At 41.3% G+C, this 15,657-nt stretch overlaps 1 protein-coding gene across 7 annotated transcripts in view; it reads right to left on the minus strand.

Moving 5' to 3' along the window:
- Arid4b (AT-rich interaction domain 4B) overlaps positions 1 to 15,500 on the minus strand; it is a 79,399-nt gene extending 63,899 nt beyond the window's left edge. For 6 of the 7 annotated variants that reach the window (XM_041630675.1, XM_041630674.1, XM_041630677.1 and 3 more), the window contains exons 1-2: positions 15,081 to 15,500; positions 14,419 to 14,473 (exon numbers count right to left, since the gene is read on the minus strand). In XM_041630675.1, the coding sequence (XP_041486609.1) occupies positions 14,419 to 14,424 (6 nt within the window). In that variant the 5' untranslated portion in view covers positions 14,425 to 14,473; positions 15,081 to 15,500. The remainder of the gene's footprint in view (positions 1 to 14,418; positions 14,474 to 15,080) is intronic. The other variant, XM_041630673.1, reaches the window with a different exon arrangement.
- Positions 15,501 to 15,657: the final 157 nt, after the last annotated feature.

A 15,657-nucleotide genomic window follows, 5' to 3' on the forward strand; every position in this document is an offset into this window, starting at 1 on the left:
CATATGTATCTAAGAAAATGAAACGCTTTTTTGATTATTATAATATAAAACACATTACAGGTATACCAAATAATCCTACAGGTCAGGCAGTTATAGAAAGATCAAATCGTACTATAAAGGATATGCTGAACAAACAGAAAGGGACTGAAAATACCCCCAGAAATAGATTACATAATGCTTTATTAACCTTGAATTTTCTTAACGCTAATGAGAAAGGAACGACAGCAGCAGAAAGACATTGGATAATGGAAAAGTCTGCTGAACTAAATCAACCGATTTATTTCAAAGATGTGCTGACCTCTCAGTGGAAGCCAGGAGATGTGCTACGTTGGGGAAGGGGTTTTGCTCTTGTTTCCACAGGAGAAGAAAAATTGTGGATACCATCAAAATTAATAAAGTTTCGATTTGAAGAGGAGAAACCTCTTGGAAAGGAGAAATGACAACTCATCCACAACGATGATATTCATACAGGTGGTAAGAAAAACATATAGAATGGGGGCAGGGTTCTGTTCTTATCTCCACAGGAAAACACTCATCTTTGAGAAATTCAAGGGACCCTGGATGTTTGGATACTGACAAATGGAAAAATACCTGCCCAATAGGAAATATGAAGACAACTGAATGGATTGTGTAAGTAATATTAAACCATATTTCTAAATTTTTATAAAGCTGGTTTTGAAGTTGGACTTTGGCTCAGTCCCTCTCCAATTCCAAGCCTGTTAGTAAGAGAAAAACCCAGAGTTTCTGGAGTTTCTGTCTCATGTCAAGAGCCATGATATGGGACAGAAAGAAATATGAGTTTAGAAAACATCTTTGCTTTTCTTCATATCTATCATACTTTTCATTGAATATATCTATCATGTCTTTCATTGAATATATATATATGTTTATATATGTCTATACGATTAATGTTTAAGTTTTTCATAATGAACAATGAGTTTTTCCTGAAGTGACATTTGAAGTTTCCAGGAAGAAGATGGGGCCCCATAACAACAACTCCACCTGGTTGATATGACGTCATGATACTGATAGCGCTACTACAAGACCTGCTTTTGGTACCAGCTGCACAAGACAGTTCCAACTTGGTTAGCTGAAATGGTGCACATCTTATACAACATTTTGGCCAGACCTGCACAAAATACTCAGAGACTATTGGCAATTTTAAAAGACATTGATCTTGAAATTTAACCATCATTTCACTTTCACAGGATCCCCCAGAAAGAACGTCGCCCCCATGACAGCTGGAAGTAATTCTAGAGGACGACGTCCCCTTTCCCAATAAAACTTGCCCTTGGGTTTAGGGACATCATTTAGGGGTTGATTATAATTAGTACACGATTGAGGGTTGGGGGAGGAATTTTATACGCTCAGGGATCATTTTGAAAAAAAAAAAAAAAAGAGGGATGATGGGATAATAGATTTGTAATTGTGAGTTACTGTTTTTAGACAAATACATTGGTATAGATTCTTGTATATTGATACAAAGTTAAATTATATTGACTATTGTACGCATTCATGTTTCTACCTCTGTTTAAAACATTTTTTTATGTATTGACATATATTGTATTGATATATATATATATATTGTATATATTTACCATATTGCAGTGTACATTTCTACCTCTGATTAAGATACTTATATAATGATTGTGTATTGATATATATTTGCCTACTGCAATGTATATTTGTACATTGTTTATATTTGGAGGTCATTGTCCTCATTTGTTTCACAGTCGTTTATTGTCTTAGTCTTTAAGTTAGATAGATATTGAGAATTATATAGACTAATAGTCATCTAAGTTTGTCATTTATAATAGACTAATCAGGTTCTTTAGATATATAGAGATTATACTCAGTATAGATAGATAATCTTCAACTTCTTCAAAGAGCTGTAGAAAATGGCCTTTAATCTAACTCAGAGTTTTGTGGTAGTGAGACACAATTGCTCCTGGCAACACCACTCTATTCCCGAGAGAATGTTGAGCACCAAAGACACTCCACCTGGAGCCTTTCTTTTTGGCAGAACTGGCGTTTGGGCAAAGAAATGCCCATACCTCAACAACTGACAAAGATACAGAGCATGCATCAATGGATAAAACAGGACTGTCATATCCTGCCAAGACAGGGTAAGATAGTTTTGAAAAGTTGCTTGCCTTAGAAAATGGTATGTCAGTTATGTTAGGCCTTAGCCAAAGTTGGTTGCTTCAACGCTGCTAATGTGACTTTGGGTGATTGCCCAGGTAGCTAGTTGTCTCTGTAATTTGTTGCATGTTTTGGAAGTTGTTTTACTGAACTTCCTAATTACCCAGGTAACATTATTTCCCTTCTCAGATCTTCGATGGGGTTGAAGACTATATAAATGTAGTTACTTTCTCTCATGACTTGGCCAAGTTATTTATTATACAAGACCTAAGCTAGTTAGAATAGGATATTTGTACTTATTGTATATAATTTCATAGTAGGTTTAGAACTCTCTTATTTAAACAAAAGGGGGAGGTGTTGCGGGAGGTCCTCCCACTCCTCCAGCCTATCACCGCTGAGGTACCAGCCCACTGGGGCGTGGTTTCTCTCCCTTTAAAAAAGCGGCCACTTCCCTCTTCTCTCTCTCTTCACTTCCTGCTCCGCCTGCGACTAGACTCCTTTCCTGGTTGCGAAGAGGGCTGTTGCCTGGGACAGTGATCTGTAAGTTTTTTCCCCTTTAAATAAATACCACCCTAATAATCATAACCCCGAATTGGTGTGGCATTGTTTGTGACTTACGCCTTCACCTAAGGTACAGCTTAGTGGTAGAGTACCTGTATGCACAAGACCTCATTCCATACACACACACACACACACACACACACACACAAAGAATATTAAACTTTGGATACAAATTACAGACCTGGGCCAGGGATATGTCCCAGTGGGTAACAGTACTAGTCATTCAAGCCTGGTAACCTGAGGTCATTTTCCACAACCCGCATAACAAGTGGATGTGGGAGTACATTTGTAATTCCAGCACTCCTGTGGCAAGATGGGAGGCAGAGAAGGGAGAAACCAGAGAGGCCCTTTTCAACAAGACGGAGCACCGAGTTGTTCTCTGACTTCCCTAATGTGCAGTGTGTGTGCACTTACCCACGTACACATTAAACATAAACAGAAATTTTTTAACACACAGAAATTTTTCAACTAAAAAGTTGTTTTAAAAGAATAGTAACAGAACATTTATACAGTAATTCAGATATCCTAAACTTACACTACCAAAGTTCTCAAACTAGAATTTATGAGAATACAAGTCAAGGCATGCTGGCACTTACATGCAGCACTTAGGCTGAGGCAGGAGGACTACAAATGTGAAGTCAGTCTAGGCTACACGATGGGAGAGAAAGTATCTTAAGTAAGAAGTCTGTCTAGAGCAGTTCACAACCTGCAGGTACAACCCCTTTACGGACTGAACAACCCTTCCACAGGTGTCTCCTAAGACCATCAGAAAACACAGATATTTACACTCATAACAGTAACAAAATTACAATTATAAAGTAGCAAAGTATTTTCATGGCTGGGGGTCACCACACATGAGGAATGTCTGTATTAAAGGGTCACAACTTTAGGAAGGTTGAGAAGCACTGGTCTAAAGGGTATGTCCAATCAATGGTCCAACACAAAATCATAAACTTAACTTAAAACACTGAAATTGGGACTGGTGAGGTGGCTCAGTAAGACACTTGCTGCCAAACTTGATGACCTGAGTTCCATCCTGAAACCCACAGGGGAGAGGCAGAGAACTAACTCCTACAAGTTGCCCTCTGACATCTGTATACACATAACGGCACATTCAACCACCACAGACAAATATACACATCATGCATGCATATACACCAAATAAAAAGAATAAAATAGGTTTTTGCAAATTTTTTTTGGTAAATTGATTGCAGGTTCTCAAGTGTGAACCTTACAGATGACTCTGTGTCAACATCAAAAGGTTGGAAACTCTTGGGTACATTGTAAAATATGTGTTACACGTCCAAGACACACTGTAACCTGACACTTAGAGTAGTATAAGACAACATAGAATTATCTTTTTCTTAAATGATGGCTAAATTTATAATAGAAGGGTGATATAGATCATTTCCTATTAGACTTTGATCTTTACAAATCAATAATGGAACAGAAATGAAACCTCTCAACCTCCTTACCACCAAATACTAAAGTTAACCTCAAAAAATACCGCACCACCCAAGGTAATGCCTTGCTTCATATTGATCTCCAACTGTATCTTAAATCAATATGTAATCATAGGCAGTATTCTGTGAAAATTCATTAGAACAAATGAATGACTACAAAGTGTGAGTACAAACATACATTAACTTGTATACATATGCTTCAAAATCACACTTGAAAATTTCCAGTGACTTTTGAAATTATTTCATGAAGGCTAGAGAAATGGCTCAGCGGGTAAAAGCACTACTCCTGTGGAAGATCCAGGTTCAATTCCTAGCACTCACACTGTGACTCACAACCATCTCTAACTTCCAGGGAATGCAGCTGCTTCTGGCCTCTGAGGACACCAGGTGTGACCGCAAGATGCATGTATGCAAAATACTGATACACAATCATAAAAACTCTTAATTAACTTTATGAAATATTCTCATGAAATCCCAGATTAATTTTAATTAAACTTAACTTGTAAAACACAGATTTGGGGAAATCCTAAGTGCAAATACGGGGCTAAAGAAATGATTCAAGTTAAGCACACTTGCTGCCTTGCAGAAGATTACAAGAGACCGGTTCTTAGCACCCAATCAAGCCATGTCAGGAAGCTCACAATTACCTGTAACTTTAGCCCCAGGAGATCCAACATTATTTTCTGGCCTTTGTAGGCATACTAAACATGTACAAACATGCGCACGTGTGTGTCACTCAAAGTGAACGTATGTATTTTATGTAAATGTTTTAGAAATAATGGAATAAAATCATGTTGTGACTAGCAGTGATATGAACAAATAAAACTAGAATATGAGTACTGACATGTGGTTGTCTGTCCTTAATGGTAAGAAGACTGCATCTCTTGAACAGATGAGCAGTTAACAGACAGCTATGCCTAACTGTCCTGCTGGTTCCTGTCCTCTGAAAAATACATAATATGGCATTCAATTCTGTGTGACTCTGAGGAAAGGAGAGGCTTACAGACCCCTAAAGCTCACCCATGCTTGTACTTTCTAAATATAAGCATGCACTGATTAAAGACTGCTAGGACTCAGCCCAGAGTGAAGTGAGGAAAAAGAGTGCTATTTGTTTTTGTTTTTTTTTTTCTTTTTAGGGTGAGACATGGTCTCACCATATCCCAAACTGGCCTCAAACTCACAGCAATTGTCTTCCACCATACACCGGGCAAGTATTACCATGAGCACTTCCTCTTTTTCATCTTTTATTATGCCTCTTGTTTCTATAATCAATTAAAAAATACAATCCTCAGGATAGCCAACTGAGCTCCTGAAATAAGGTTTCTTGGAAATAAGCCTTTTCTTAATTTTCATTTTATGTATCTGGTTTTTATACTCAAGTAAGCTGTTCATCAATTTGCATAAACTCACCACCCTACTTTCCCCAAATCTGAACACTATCTTCAATTTTAGTATGAAAATGATCAGATTTCTTAAAAGTATACTATTTTTCATAGGAAATCTCAATATCATTACCACTTAAAAAAGAAATTTAATAACTCCAAATTAAACATTCCAATTAGTACATCAAATGGACTATACTGCCTGTATAAAGGCAATAGATATTCTTTCGTTTTCATGTAAATCATTTATATGAAAGTATTTCAATCATCTGGGAACAAAAGCTAACACATTTATATGTTTTGTTCTCTGTCCATCATGTTCAAAGGAGGCTATAAACCAAAAATGTATTAGTGGCCTATTTTCATTAATATTTTCCTTTGTCTTCCTCAAGTTACAAGCTGAAACTGCTACTTTGCACTTAGGTAATAAAAATCTCAAATTAATTATTACAGCATTCCATGTTTTACCAGAATCTACATCTCCGATATTCTACAATCATTTATCTGTTAACTACTAAAATAAAAGATAAGAATGGTGACACACACCTTTAATCCCAGCACGAAAGGCAGACACAAGGTAGCTCTGTAGACGTCAACTTTCACAGAATACTGGAATACTAGCACATACTTCTAGTGAAGTTAAAACTGTCCAAAAGAGTCACTATTCTGTCCCATGATAGCAGAGAGAGGACAGTATGTGTCCTCTTCAGAAATTTGTTGTTGCAAAGTGTGGTAGCACACAGCTGTTTAGTTCCCACATGGCCAATCACAACCACCTGTGACTCCCAACTCCAAGAGAGCTGACACCCTCTTCAAGTCTCTGCAGGTACTACATACGTGCAGTACATACATGTGAACATTCATACACATAAAATAAATTTTTTTTTAAAAAAGGGAGGTGGGATCATGGTGATACACCACCTTTAATCTTAGCACTTCAGAGGCACAGTCTGGCAAATTCAGGTCTACATAGTGAGTTCTGTGCTAGCCAAGGCTACACAAAGTAAAACCCTGTCTCAAAAATAAAACACACTTAAAAATAAAAGGAAAGAAAAATGCTGAAAAGCAAAACAACACATCTTTTGTGAAAATTTGTAACTACAACCACTTCATGTACACAATGTACTCCACGATGTCTCCTTGGACCAAGTTTTTCAACAAGAATGTGTTCAAAGACACCAGTCTTAGGTGCAGGACTGACTGGAAATCAGGATCAAGTTCCCAGAGAGTATTAAGCTGAGCAAGAACAAACAGTTCTTTCAAAAGTTTCAATCTTAAATGATTTTTGGTCATTAAAAAATAGAGGAACTGATTGGGCAGTGGTGGTGCACTCCTTTAATCCCAGTACTCGAGAGGCAGAGGCAGGCAGGTCTCTGTAATTTCAATGCTAGCCTGGTCTACAGAGCTAACTCCCAGACAGATAAGGTTCTTACACAGAGAAACCTATCTTGGAAAAACAAACAAACAAACAAACAAAAAAACAGACGAACTGGACATCCAGGTCAATTGGCAGAGTGCTTGCCTGTCATTGCTGAGCCCGGGTTCAAAACCCAGTACTGCATATTAACAGAGATGGGTGAGGTGGTGCATGTCTGTGATCACAGCATGAAAAAGCTGGAAGCAGGAAGATTAGGAATTCTGAGCCATCGTCAGCTACATGGCAAATTGAAACCCAATCTGAGGTACGTGAGACCCCATCTCTCAAAAAATAAAAAAATACTAGTAGTAATAATAAAGTAGTAATAACTAAACAGTAACAGTAGCAACAATAGTAGCAAAATGACAACCTGTGGCTGCCCAGTGCACTATCAACACCTCTGAGATGCTCAGAGGTGGATGGGGGAGGGGGGTGCTTTAAAATGTGCTATAAAAACTCAGCACACACAAAAAAATTTCACCACAAATCAAAGTTTTTAACTCTACACTAAAGAGTCATTAAGCATGACATGTCTGTACTTTGTTTCAAGCCATATTTCAAAGCAACATGAGATTTTTTTTTTGCTAACACAGAATATAAATGCTTACTTCCAAATGCAGCCACTATCATTTTACCATCATCCTTTAATAAAATAACTTAATCTCCGAAGGCTCCTATCCTCCCCTCTGCTACTAGCATTTTCCACAGCAGTCAGTGACCCTTTAAAACAAAATCAAACTCCATCGCTCTGCAGTGGGATTGCACCACTTCTGTTAAGACCTGCAATGTTCCCTATTTCCACAGCAGTGAGAGCCAGAGTCCTCAAAATACCTCCCAGGTCCTAGGAGGGCCTGCAGTGCTCTGCCCTACCATATCCCCTTACCCTATCCCTTCCTACTGCCTTCCTCCCTTGTTCCATACCAGCTATCCTGACCTCTAGTGCTTTGAGACCTGGCCAGTCACAGGGCCAAAAATGAGCATTCAAGAACCTGCCCAAATTTCTTCTCAGCCCACCACAGCTCCTGAATTCTTCACCCTTATCCAATCCAGTCCTTTCCTTATTCCCATGCTATCTATCCCTTAAAGCACTAATTTACTGTATACACTCCTTTTTGATAGCGAGCATATCTTAACATGTGGGATCCACAGATCCAGGAATCTCTACCTGTTTGATTCACTGATATATGCTAAAACAGCTAGACCAGAGACTAGCATGCAATAGCATTCAGTAAATGATGAGTGAATTTTTTTAAGTCTCCAGGGTCTTAATGGCCACTTGTCACAACACAAACACCTGAAGGTAAATATTCAGCATTCAATAGGTTATCACAAGCCATACCCCCTGAAAAGGAAAAGGTTCACTCCTAGGAGTCAACACACTGAAAAATAAATATTCACTGGGCTATTAAGATCCCTCTGCAGATAAAGGCACTTGACACTAAGCCTGAATTTTATCCCTGGAATCCCACATGGTGGAAAGAGAGAACACACTCCCACAAGTTGACTTCTGACCTCTAACACACAAACTCATGGTGTGCATGCCCACACACAAAAAAATAAATTTAAAATGTAATCAAAATTTTAATGTATACATATTTATGTTCAAATAAACACATATGAATAGGCACATCTAAGGATGTTCGTCACGGGATACATGTATGCAAACAGAAAATAAATGTTACAAATTTTTAAATAAAAATATTTTTAGCAAGGCGGTGGTGACAGACACAAGCCTTTAAACTCATCACTAGAGGCAGAGGCAGCTCTCTGAATTCGAAGACAGCCTGGTCTCCAAAGCTAGTTCCAGAACACTTAGGCTACACAAAGAAAACTGTTTCGATAAACCGAAAAAAAAAAAATTAAACTTTCAAAGGTAAATTTATAGTTTGCAAATTATATCTCACATTTTATTTTTTTCTCACATTTTAAAATAAAAAAAATATAAATAACTGATAAGATTGTTGAGCTCAATACTCCTACTCACGAGGACAGACTAGGAGTTGGGAATACCTTTTTAGGTGTAGTCAATCTGAGAAGTTCCATGTACTGACTACATAAAGCAAAGAATGTTAAGTGGAGGGCAGGTGTCTCAGGAGCGGCTCATATTAACAGCAACTAGGAAAACATTCACCTTCCATCTAACATTTCTAATTCAATCAGCTCCATCTTCAATACTCTGGTTTTTCCTTCACTCTCTCCCAAACTCCCAGCTGACAGCTGTCTACTCCACTCTTACCACATTAGTCTACTCTCCTTACACCAGTTACTGTTCCGGCTGAAAATATGTACCACATCACTTCACTCTGTAGTTCAAGACCCTCAGAAGACTTCAGGGCCGCATCAGTTCAATCGTTTGCTCTAACAGAATACACAGGGATGAGTACTATACAGTTATAAAACTTAGCCAGGCGGTGGTAGTGCACACCTTCCATCCCAGCACTTGGGAGGCTAAGGCAGGTGGATCTCTATGAGTTTGAGGCCAGCCTGGTCTACAGCGTGAGTCCCAGGATAACCAGGGCTACACAGAGAAAGAAAAAAGAAACAAAACAAAAAGTTACAAAACTTATTTTTAAAAAACTGCAAATTTATCACAGTTTTTGGAGACTGAAAATTCCAAGGCAGGCAGTCCCATGCATTCAGCCACTGGTGAGGGCCAAATGAGAGCTGGGAAAATGAAAGTACAAAGGCTGGTGACCTGAGTTTTATTCTCAGAACCCATACAGAGAAAAAGATATCCACTACACCAAGTTGTCTTCTGCAATGTTCACTCTGGCACAGAAGTGTGCACGCGCACACGCACATATACACACAGTCTCTCTTTCTCTCTCTAATTTAATTTTTAAAGTTTCATGTAGCTTGCACGTGAGTACCTGTTTATGTGTGCATGTGTATGGGTGCACATGCACTTGGGTGCATGCACACAGGTCAAAAATTATCATCAGGTGCCTTCTTCCATCACTATCTATCTTAAAAAATATTACATTTATTTATTTTGTGTGTGGTAGGAGAGGAACATACATATGTGGAAACCAGAAGGATTACTAGGATCAAACTCAGGTTGCCAGGCTTGGCAGCAAACTGAGCCATCTTGCCAGCCCCTCTCCATCTTTTCTTTTTTAAGCAGTGTCTCTCTCTGAACCTGGAACACAGCAATTCAATTTGACTGGACTGGCTAGCCCACAAGCCCCAGCAGCTCTCCCTTCTAGTGCCACATTCAAATTTTGCTGGGGTCCAATTCAGATGCCTCATGCTTGTACAACTCAGTGTATGAACTGAGTCATGTCTCCAGACTCCTCACATAGCACTTCAAGAAATTTTCAGACTAGAACTGTAACTCAATGGTACAGTACTTGCTTACATGTATGAGACCCTGGCGGCTTCAACCTCATCACCTCGAAGGGAAGAGAGGTTCCCTCCTTCATCTTTTGTCACTGTTATTCTAGTTTCACCCCAGCACAAGTGCTGCTGTTAAACTTTGAGATAAGATCTCATTAAATCACTCAGGCCAGCTTTGAGCTTACTCTGTAACCTAGACAGTACTGAATTTGCCATTCTCCTGCCAGGGTCTCCAAAGTAGGTGGGATAACAGACCTGGCAACACACCCAGCTGCAACAAACCTAAGTTTCCATATATACCACCCTGCTTTGTTCCTTTCTGCCCAGTGTCTGTTCCCTTGTATCTGAAATGCTTTTCCCTTTCTTTAACACTCACCACTGACGTCCACTATCCCAGAAAACTTTCCATGACTCTCACTTAGCTGTCTTTCCACAGTATGTACTGCAATGGTCACATGGTGGAACAAATACTCTGAAAGTGCTTTAGTTTTAAGTGTCTTCTACTACACTGAGAGCAAGCCAAATTGCTGGTGCTACCTCATCACACTGGCTGACACATGGAAGTAGTTCTTAAATGATGATTTATTTCAAAAAAAGAAAAAGAAAAAAGCCAAGGCAGAAAAGGAAGCAAATGGAAAGGAGGAAAAGAAAGAGTATGCATGCATACCCAGAACCGAAAAGAGGGCACTTACAACCAGTGTGTCTGCATGGTCTAGGCCAGTACTCACTGAGAGACAAGGATACATATGAAAAAGCCCAGCCTCTGTAGAGCATCTAAATCACTCATTCCCTAAACAGTCTTATATCTAAGCCACACAAGCCCACTACTTCACTCTACAACTTACTATAGTATATTAAGAATGTTGGTAATATGCACAGTATAAAAAGGAGAAACACTTTAGTTACAAAAACATAGGCATCAATTTGATGTAATTAACTGTAATTTCCATAGCCCATCTCCTAATGTTATCACATTAATGTTGAAAAGTCTATCAACCAAAGTATGAAAAACAACAGAAGGGCTATTGAGATGGTCAGCAGGTAAGGGCCCTTACTGTGGGGCCTTTTGACCAATCCTAAGAACCCATTTGGTGGAAATCAAAACTCAACTTCCATAAACTGTTCTCTGACCTTATGCAAGTGTACACACATACAAATAAATAAATGTTAACATACTTGTCAAAAAGAAAAAACAAGAGGACACCAGGAACTCCTACCTAATAGCAGTGTCCACAGCAACAGTCACATCAATCCTAAAGCAGGTGCTTTTATGTGACAAAGTCACAGTTCTCACAAACAGACTGCAAAAACGTTCTTCAGACAGAGCACACTAGTAACGACCAGGTTTTGTGTAAATTAATTTTTGAAGGTTATACCATAAGAAAACTGCTTCAAAAAGCCAGCTAACATTTAAAATAGCATATAGACTTTTCTACATTTAATGACTTTAGGCAAAGACCAAAGAATATCATTACCTCAATACACTGCCACAATAAAATTTCTAGTGTCACTATTAATAAGTGTCACTAATAATAATTCAAACTTTAAAAGGCTTGCTTCAAAGATTCAACAAACAGCATAAAATAACTCTATGGCTCAAATGTTGTTCACACACATACACACATACAAGCTAAATTCACACACAAAATTGGGCCCGACATATTCAACACTGAATACCTTTTCTTCATTTTATATTGTTTCTTTGGTAGTCACATTTATGCACCCCAGGCTGGCCTCAAATTCACAAAGATCTACCTGCCTCTACCTCCTACATGCTGCAATTTAAAGTATTGCCATCTTTTCTTTATTTTAAAGATTTACCTTTATTTATGTGCATTTGTGTATGGAGAACAGAAGTGGGGTGAGTGATGAGGTGGCTATAAATAAAGTATAGGTGCTGGGCACTCAACACCCACGAGGAAGGGCAGCAGGCTCCTCAACACTGATCTCAGGCACTGACCTCAGGCACTCAGGAAGAATTTGTCTTTTACACATTAGAAATTAAATTGTACAAAGTAAGATTTTAATACTAGCAATTAATAATAGAGTCCCCAAAATTCCCTAAACTAAAAACAAAAAGTTCTCTATAAAGTTGAAAATGTTTTAACAACTTTTTTTAAACACTTCTAATAGTAAGTACCTTTACTTTAAAGATAGTAACATATCCCCCAAAATACTGCATTTGTCTAATACCATGAAACTTTTAAGGCTAAAGTTTCCAGAATACTTTCATTTCTATTTTGATTGCTTATTGGAAACAGTTTCATGTGGCCTTGGCTGGCTCAATGGCTACATTAGGCCACAGCTGACTGTGTACCCCAGGCTGGCCTTGAACTACTGACTCTCCTTCCACTGCTGGGATTAATATGCCTGCACCTCATACGGAGCTGCTCTTTTCCTTTCTCTTCTCTTCTTTTGTTTTTTTTTAAACAGGAAAAGGGATAAAGAGAAAAATCTACATCTTCTACAAACACATTCTAAAATGTGTCAGGCATTACAATGGGAACTGTGACAGATTACAACATTCTGAAAATGTATTCATCTTCCAAATATATCATACATGTTATCAGTCAAATTAAAAATTTTTCCTCAAGTTTTCATCCAACAGCAAAACAGTTCCATACTTCCCTAAAAAACTCACTTTTCACTGTTTTCACACAGTTGTGCATCTGTGACTAACAAAGGGTTTCGCCTCTGACAGGTCACTGGCTGTTTTCATTCACATGAAAGCAGGATAGAACTCAGTAAATAAAAACCAAGCCCTAAACAGAGTCCTAAACTCAAAAAGAAAAAGCCTTTAATAATGGGCGATATACAACAGGCAAATAGTTAAGTAGCAAGAGCATTTGCATTAGTCTATAAACAGAATAAACAGAAGCTTTTGGAACTGTACCCACTTGCAGTTCTACAAAAGCAATCTTCACTCCGGAAACAAGTGAAATTAATTTAAAAAAAAAAAGAAAAGGGGCCGGGCAGTGGTGGCGCACGCCTTTAATCCCAGCACTCGGGAGGCAGAGGCAGGAGGATCTCTGTGAGTTCGAGACCAGCCTGGTCTACAAGAGCTAGTTCCAGGACAGGCTCCAAAGCCACAGAGAAACCCTGTCTCGAAAAACCAAAAAAAAAAAAAAATAAAGAAAAAAAGAAGAAGAAATCTAAAAGAACTGTCAAAAGTTGACGCTATTTACATTCTAACATACTACTGGTTACTGTTAATACTGTGACACCGTTAAACACACACTACTACCATTTTCAAGCATATCTGAATTTGTAATGAATTTAAAGAAAACAAATTCTAGCATCAAAATTCCATCAGTTAAATCTAGATATATCAAATAGCCACCAAAGTTTTTCATACCAGTGTAATTTTAAAAAAATTTACAAATTCCATAAAATGACAAACACCACCTCTACTTTTTTTATTGCTCTGATTTACTCCACCAATAAAAAACTACTTCGACACATATCTCAGAAGCTATTCTGCAGTCAACATGTTTACTTCAAAGGAACCTGGCCATCAGTTTTCCACACCACACACCATAGCAGAGCATGTGACAACTCCAAGACCCAGAACACCAACATAAAGAAAAACGAAGCAAGCACACAACCCTAACTCCCTGCAATACAGGTGCAACAGGCCAAATCGGATCTCTAAAGGTAAAGTGCACCAAACTGCTTAAACATCTTCAAGAGTATTTTTGCTTTCTGCTTAAAATTCACGGTTCGAGCCATACAATCAAAGGGCATTTTCTTCCATCAGTATTAACAGTCAGACCAACGGGACAGTACTGTTTCAAGAGTCGGGTTAACTAGAGCAGCTCTCTGGTTTACGATTTAAGACGCTCTAATTCGGGCAGTTTGTTCCGTACGTTTCCATGCAAAAGGCGCTGTTCTATTGGGGAGCCGCACAGCTTTGGGGAGATGGCTCCGAACTGATTCCACAACTCCACGCCACAGCCCGTGGATGTTCGCACCAGCTGACCCTCTGTCTCCCGGGAAAAAGCTCCGCACCAAGCCACTCCACACACCTGCCGCTGCAAAACTCGCAGGCCCGCCACAGCCACGGCCTCTACACTTCCTGAATTCGAAAGCCACTCAAGCTGGTTGAGTGACGCCTTACCTTCATGGTGACTCTGGGGCCGCGATCCCCACGGCGACACCAGCTTCACCTGCACCTGGAAGGGAAACAAAGACACCCGGTCAGTACCACCGGCACCCCCTGCGCCGTCGGGGCGGGGGCGGCACCGAGTGGGGCTAGGAGCCGGAGCAGGCACACGCCATCCCAGAGCCCCTACCGCCCCCACCGCCCGCCGCCCCATTGTCGCGACTCCACGGACTTTTCCCCGTCCTCCACGATGACGCCATTTCTGTCAGAAAACTCACAACAAGCGCAGGGTCCGGCGCGGCCTGGAGCGCGGCTGCAGCCGTCCAAGCCCACGGAACCGCGATGCCCGGAGCCCCAGGGCTGAGCCCCGAGTGAGCCGGCGGGCCCTCGGGCTAAGGCGGCTCGGCCCCACAGAACCCGTCTGCGTCCCGCCCCAGGCCAGGCCCACAAGTGGGAGCCGGGGCCGGGCACCGAGGACATGCCTCACCGATCCCAGCCTCACGGGCCCACGGTGCGGCTCGGGAAGGGCGGCTACGGCTCCGCGCCGCGGGGGGCGGGGGTCCCGGGAGGCCGAGGCCCCGCTGCGAGCGCCGACGACTCAGCCCCGTTGCCATCTGCCCCGCTGCACGGCCCGGCCCGGAGCTTTCCCCCCCCCTCACGAAAAATAATGCCCCTACCTCCGGCGCAGACGAGGTCCGAGCCCTGCGGCCGGAGTCCCCCGCTCCGCCTCCCCCCCCAACACCAGCAGGCCCGGGGGAAGAGATGGCGAAGAAGCTGCGGGTCCGCCGGCGGCCGGGGCTCCGGCTCCTCCTCCTCCCGTGGCGGCGACTGGTACCTTTGTTTGGCGGCCGCTCCGGCTCCCTCGCGGGGGGAGGGGGGGCGACGAAAAATCCCTCCCAGACGGAGGTCCGGGGCCCCGGTCTCGAAGCCCTCCCGAGGACCGCGGCCGCCGACCTTGTGCGGCTCCCTCCGGGCAGACGTCCAGGCGGTGGCCGTGGCGGCGGCAAGCTGTGGCCCGAGACTCTCTCTCCGCTCCGGCACCCGTGCTCCTCACTCCGGACTCGACTGACGGGCAAACATCGCTTCCCCCCACCCCGGCCCCCCCTTCTCCTTCTCCCCTCCCCTCGGCTCTTTTCCCCTCCCCTACTCCTTTCCCGGATGCCCCTCAGACGATCGAGGATTGGCTAGGATTCTATGGAGCCCGCCTCTTCCCGGTTTTTATTGGTTTGAGCGATGCAAACAACGACGCCATTT

Source organism: Microtus oregoni, unplaced genomic scaffold (genome assembly GCF_018167655.1).
Source record: "Microtus oregoni isolate MIOR12 unplaced genomic scaffold, Mior012 000035F_ref0000213, whole genome shotgun sequence".
Classification (NCBI taxonomy): Eukaryota; Metazoa; Chordata; class Mammalia; order Rodentia; family Cricetidae; genus Microtus; species Microtus oregoni.